We start from the raw sequence: 6637 nt of genomic DNA on the forward strand, positions 1-6637 counted from the left end.
CACGAAACCGAAAGCAAAAAAGAGAGAGATAAGTTTCGCTTTCTGTAAAAGAAGATGTGTTGTTCCAAATTTTTAGAACAACACATCTTCTTTTACAGCGTATCACGAAAGCGAAAATCACTTTTGATTTTTTTATATGTCATTAACCCATACGGTAGCCTATGACGTAGCCTATATTGTTCATTTATTGTACGGTTGTCGGTTATCTTGTTGAATGAATGAATGAATGAAATGAAATGAAATGAAATGAATTGTGAAGTAGCCTAGGTAAAGTAGGATTCTAAACACTGTTTAAATAGCCTAGATAAATCTAAAATAGACATCACTTGGATATCATACATTTTTATTTTTCATATTAGGCCTATACACTGCACATTTTTCCCTGTAATGCAATAGCCTATGTATAATTTTATCATAAGTAACTCAACTTAATAAATTACATTCTCGCATTTAGTGGGCTATATTTTTAATGTGCGGTGTAGTTTTAGCTAACTAGCCTATAGTATTTGTTTGTTTGTTTTGTCTGTCTGTCTGTCTGTCTTTCCATTACACATTTTTTCACAAGCACACTGTCGTGTGTGACAACTCCAACTGACGTAGCAAAAATCTTGACTCGTTTCAGCATCTGCAGTAGCCTGTTATAAACAGCAGGTAGCGGTGTTACATGGTAAAACTGAAATAGCCTAACTGTCCCACTGTCTCGTTGCTATTCCTTTAGGTAGGCTACTCTATAAACGTTAAGGTGACGCACGGAAATGTTCAATTCATATTTTCGTAGGATTAATTAATATTTTGCCAGGTTTACAGTACCAAAGTGTTGAATATGAATATGAAGTGGGACTGGGCGATATTTACTCCTTGAGCTGCTTTCTAAACAGAATAACTGGTAGCTGTGCCATTGACTAATCGTAAGTTCGTTTACAGGTTCTGAATTTTAACTTACTCTTTTTGTTTGTTTCGCTATTATGTCTGCACTGTGATTTAAATACACTGTCTTTCCATCCTCGTTTTCAATTATACATTTGTTGTAGTAAAACAATTTTTTTTTGTATAAAAAAAGTAGTTTTCAGTCTCTACAGCATTTCAGGATTTTTATATTTATAAATTATGGTTTATCATTACCTATCTGATTAATAGATAACCTCTCTTAGATCTTCACACACACACTAGGCTACCACAAAATTTCCTGGAAATTCCAACAGGAAGAACCATTTAGGGCAGAGCGCGTAGAGTAAAGGGGCGGGTCTTTTATACTACATAAGCTCCACAGAAGCCATGTGCTGCCATTCAGACACAGAACTGCCAAAGAAATGAAAATGTTTGAACTACAGCACATCTGGGGCTGCATTATGCAGTACGAGGCCGTGCTAAGGTCTCCATATTTCCCTGTGCTCTTCTCTTTTACAGTCTACATGAGCTTCTGCCTGCCTTTTGTCATTCTGGATGCCCTGTCTCCTAGGGTAGCACTGATAAGGAGATACAAGATTCAACAGAAAACCAGCGTGTCTTGGACTATGATTTGGAGCTGCCTCGCGCTCTCCCTCTACAACCATGCTGTGTACATCTTCCCGCTGAGCGTCCTGAACTGGTACTGGAGACCCGTCAGCTACCCAGCGATGGCACCTGGGGTCCTGCGAGTCGTCTGGGACCTCGCTGCCTGCCTGCTTCTCTTTGACTTCCAGTACTTTGTATGGCATCTTCTGCATCACAAAGTACCCTGGCTCTACCGCACTTTCCACAAGGTGCATCACAAATACACGTCCACCTTCGCCCTGGCCACTGAGTACTCAGGAGCTTGGGAGACTCTGTCTTTGGGTTTCTTCGCTGCAGTGAATCCCATGTTACTGGGGGTTCATCCTATGACAGAGATGCTTTTCCATATGCTGAACATGTGGTTGTCAGTTGAGGACCACTGCGGCTATGACCTGCCATGGGCGACACACAGACTGGTGCCTTTTGGACTGTATGGAGGAGCTCCACACCATGATGTCCACCATCAGAGGTTCAAGTCCAACTATGCTCCATACTTCACTCACTGGGACAAGCTCTTTGGGACACTGCACTCTGAATGAACTGAATAACTGGAACAAGCTACATGAACTGATTTCATTTGTCTTTTTTGTAAAAAGTGCATTATCATTCTATGAATGAATACCTTTGACTCTAAAACTGTTATAAAAGTTGCATTATAGTTTATGTGTTAAATTAATGAAACTATTTATTGAACATCTGTATTTAAGTGTGACTGTAAGAAAAATGATATGAGATATGAAAATGCTATGTGTAAGGACTATATGAAGCACATTTGTTAACCTCAACCTGCTTTTTATTTATTTTTATTATTTTTTTAAAAGCCTGTTTTGCTACTAAATGTTTTGGAACATGAAATATGTGTGGATCATGAAGAACAGATTTTACGAAACTAACGGAAATAAAACTATGAAGTAAATACTATAAATACAGTGTTTGTGTTTACTTTCATTTTGCACAGTAAGAATACTTTAATAAAAATGTTTATAGCGCAGTTCTATAAGTAAAGTCTGAATAAAGTGATAATATAGATAATAAAGGGAAGAGACGTTAGAGAATAAATTGAGAATAATAGAGAATAAAAAGAAGTTAGCTAAAATAACTCAACATTAAAATAACTTAGTATTAATAACTTCAATTAAGACATCATAGTCCTAGAAATTGTGGCACTGGAACTGTTTATATCACCAGACATAATAAAAAAAAAAATATATATATATATATATAATATTATTATTATTTTTTTAATCTGATTCCATACATTTTAATTTTGCTACAAAAAATTCCCAGTGACGCAAAGAAGATGCATAACTTAAAAGACTAAAATGGAACTTTCTGAAATGATAAACATCAGTGACTGAGTCGTTTCCTCACACCTAACTCCCGCTCATATCCCTAGACGGTGAACGTACATCCTGAAAAAGACAATGGAGAATTTCCCAAGTCAAGTGAGAATTCCCATAACTTCCATAATTCCCGTCATACACTTAACTTCCAAGCATTTTTTTGCCTTTGATTATTAGGTAGAGGGAGTTAATATTTAGTATTTGATCGGATAATAAATGGATGGCCCCAAACAGTATTTGGATACCTTTACACACATAGATTTTTAACTAAGGTTAAAGCGTCCAATTACTTTATCTGGGCCACTGAATATAGACTATTATTTTTTACTCGCTTCTGTTTTCCATGTAAACAGCACCACTTTAATGTTTTCACAAATTTATTATTATTATTTATTTTTTTTGGCATGTTTTTTTTGCATTAAGCAGTCACATTTTTTTATCAGCAGAATTTCCAATCAGCCTTGTGGAACCTGTTCATCTTCATGCTTTTCTGCCCTATTCTTCTAGCGGCCTGTGAAATACCCTTTAACTAATTGGCTACCTTGTACACTCCTTAGAAAGCGTTTCATGTGGGAAGAAGACTGAATGCTTTAAAGTTTATCACTCACCAAGAATTTCAGAGGAAATAGCAGGTTTATACAGCATGTACACCTGTCAGGATTATCATCACTGTAAACTCTTGATTTCAGTAACCTGAAACAGATCTCAATGCACGTGAACATTTTTATTTATCATACAAAAATAGAAATGCAAGCATTATTAGATAGAATTTTGGTGGACCTGTATATGTCATTCAATGATTTAATGTTAATATGCTTGCATATTTGAACTGTTAACTGTAAAATGTTCTATTAATAACATAATGGAAGGACTAAAGTTCATCAGATTAGCTTTTCCAGCATTGGTGGCCAATAATAACAGACAGAGCATGGGGTTACCAACACAAAGATAAAGCACCATTACTGAAACACACATAAAAGAAATTAATGTTATCAACATTTATTGAATAACATAATAAAACAGAAAACACCCTGACAAAACATAAATGATAAAAAATAAGAAACAAAGGCTTTTTTATTTTATTCTTCTAACTAAATGTGATGTGTCATGCACGGAATTTCTCAGAATGCCCCTTTCCCCATGAATGAGGGGGTTTCATATTTTTTACTTCAACAATATCAACAATATTTTATTGTAAATGTATTGCCTTCTATAATATGATACAGACACATAATTAAGTGCTAACAAACATTTTGAAAAGGTATACATTCTTTTTCATTTAAAAGCACTTAAAGTGTAGTTTAACAACATTAAAAAATCAAAACGTACAATAGAATACATGGTTTGAAATAGTATTTTTATATAGGTGTAGTGTAAAAAATGATGAATAGGCCTACTCAATAAAAAAATTAAAAAGTCTACAATATAAAAGAAAAGAGATAACTGGCCCTATGTCTTGTCTGATATCTGTATCTGTATAGACCCAGGTGTGTGGTTTTCAGACGTATGGGGTACTCCGACGTAAGGTCACACACACTTCTTAGAAGACAAATGAAAAAAAAAAGATAAAATCAGTTCTGATGACTTATCAGAGAATGTGAAACTGTAAAATTAATATGCCAAATGCGTGTGAAAAGTTTGATGCTTCTAGCACCAACAGTCACTGAGTCTGCTACATGACATATTTCAAAATTCAGACAGAAACGGACAGCTATTTTTATTCAAAGTGTCCAAAAGATGATAAAAGTGAAAGAGAAAAGACAACAAGAAGAAACCGCAAAAAAATGAGAGTATGCTAAAAATTCAGCTTCCTCTGAGCACAAAACACACATCCTTATTAGTCATGAAACTAGCTTAATACTTAGAGAACAAAAGGTTGGACTTTGATCTTGCCTTAGGGGATGCTGAATCAAAAAGACACATTGTGCAACTTCCTGTGCAAGTACAGACAGACAGAGTTCTGTAAAACAAGATCTGGCTCCTACTAGATTTTTTTATTTTTTGGTTCCAAGCTGTGGACACAAAGAAATGCATTCTAATTTTTTGGGGGGGGGGGATTTTGACATTTAGACATAGCCAAACAACCTAATGTTAAAGCATAGATAAGAAGCTAAAATTCAGCTAAATGTCTCGTGTCCCTGCCAAATTTTTTTATATTTTATTTTAATTAATGACAGTGCAAGCATCCTGACAAAGTTTGTAAACATGAATATGATATTCATATGTTATTATAGGTCAGGTTTAAACTGTTCCATCTAAGAGGTCTTTGGCTTGATAAAGGTTAGTGACCCCTTATCTAATGTGTACAGTGATGCTGAAGAGCAAACATCTCTCACATTTTCCACTGTAAGATAGGGATCGTTGATGGGTAATGGGTAAAGATTCCCCTGAATCTGGTTATGTGACTTGCAGAAAATGTCAGAGCAGAATTCTTGAGTATTGGGGTTTTGTTGTGGGCAGGAAACATAACTTAAAGACCACAGGGGAAAACACTGGTTCTCAGCCAAACTCCTACTAAACTGTGGTTTGATCTGATGAAAAACCAAACGTTTTCTACATTAAATGCTTGAGGAAAATGAAGACAGACATAAAACAGCGGTTTTCAGATTGTGCAGCGAGGGTCATTTTTTTAACAGAAATAAGGTTTTTGTGCTCAGACAATAATCAATCGCCTGTGTAATGTCCTTGCATAAGGGGGTTTCCAGAATCAGGAGCAACTTGCCTCAGGCATTTATGGGCTATAAAGTAGACAGCCGTGTTTTATTCAGCTCATTTCCTGAGAATGTGCAAAATATCAGATTTATCAGCCAAAAACCAATACCAGTTAACCAGCAACATACCGGGCTGTTTCGTACAGCTAAAATAACTAGAAGTGGCTGAAACCAGAAGTCTTGCACATTCAAGTTAAAAATTAGGTGAATACTGAACTGAGTTTAAACTTTCAGCCAGGGGATGTTCAAGTTCTGTGAGGCGACAGTTATCACCACAAGTCTGACTGTCAGCCAGGTCCTTATTGTGAAATGTGGAACTTGTGACGTGAGCAAGGTGAATCATCATGCTTCTGTACAAAAAAAATGTAATCTGCCAAAAGTCTGCATTGTAATTAAAAGTGCTCCAGCACCCTTCTTTATAAATTTTCTTTTTACATATTTCCACGCCCGAGGACATTTCACTTGCTCTAATTTGGCAGCATATCAGCAACAGCAAATCAAGTTTCTACAGGCAGTTTATTCTTTAAAATCTTTTTAATTTTGTGGACTGATTGACAGAGATATCAACTGTAAAATGTTTAAACATGTTTAATTGTCAAATTATTCCAATTCTGTGTAATGAAAAACACTGTCACTGAAAACTTTGTTGAGAAACATTTGACCCTTTTAAAATGTATGAGTATTGTAAAATGATGCTTTGAGCCATATCAAAACAGACAGCATTCCTGGGACAAGCACATGCAGATGCAATGGATAAAGTAGTGTTCAAATTGCACAACAGATGAACCCGGAGAATGGAAGTCTGATCCTTAGATATTCACGCTCATGCATTTTTCATGCTAAGTGAGCACTGTCACAACACAATTCTTTAGTGAAGTCTAGGCCTACTAAAAAGATGTAGGCCATGCCAAATCTTTAATGAACTCCATACACCAGCTGTTCATTGTGAAGGATTAGAGTTTCCCAGGATGCCATCATCATCATACATGCGTCATATGTGATGCAGAGTCAGAGACGTTCGGATCCATTTGCAGTATTTTATTGAGGATA

The 6637-nt window shown here is 35.8% G+C and overlaps 1 protein-coding gene across 1 annotated transcript; it reads left to right on the forward strand.

Moving 5' to 3' along the window:
• Positions 1-1291: 1291 nt before the first annotated feature.
• On the forward strand, positions 1292-2452 carry ch25h (cholesterol 25-hydroxylase). The gene has a single exon (XM_084435070.1). The coding sequence runs from the start codon at positions 1311-1313 to the stop codon at positions 2070-2072; it is 762 nt and encodes a 253-aa protein (XP_084291196.1). The 5' UTR covers positions 1292-1310; the 3' UTR covers positions 2073-2452.
• The last annotated feature ends 4185 nt before the right edge of the window (positions 2453-6637 follow it).

The sequence above is a fragment of the Rutilus rutilus genome, assembly GCF_951802725.1.
Source record: "Rutilus rutilus genome assembly, chromosome: 16".
NCBI classification, from domain to species: Eukaryota; Metazoa; Chordata; class Actinopteri; order Cypriniformes; family Leuciscidae; genus Rutilus; species Rutilus rutilus.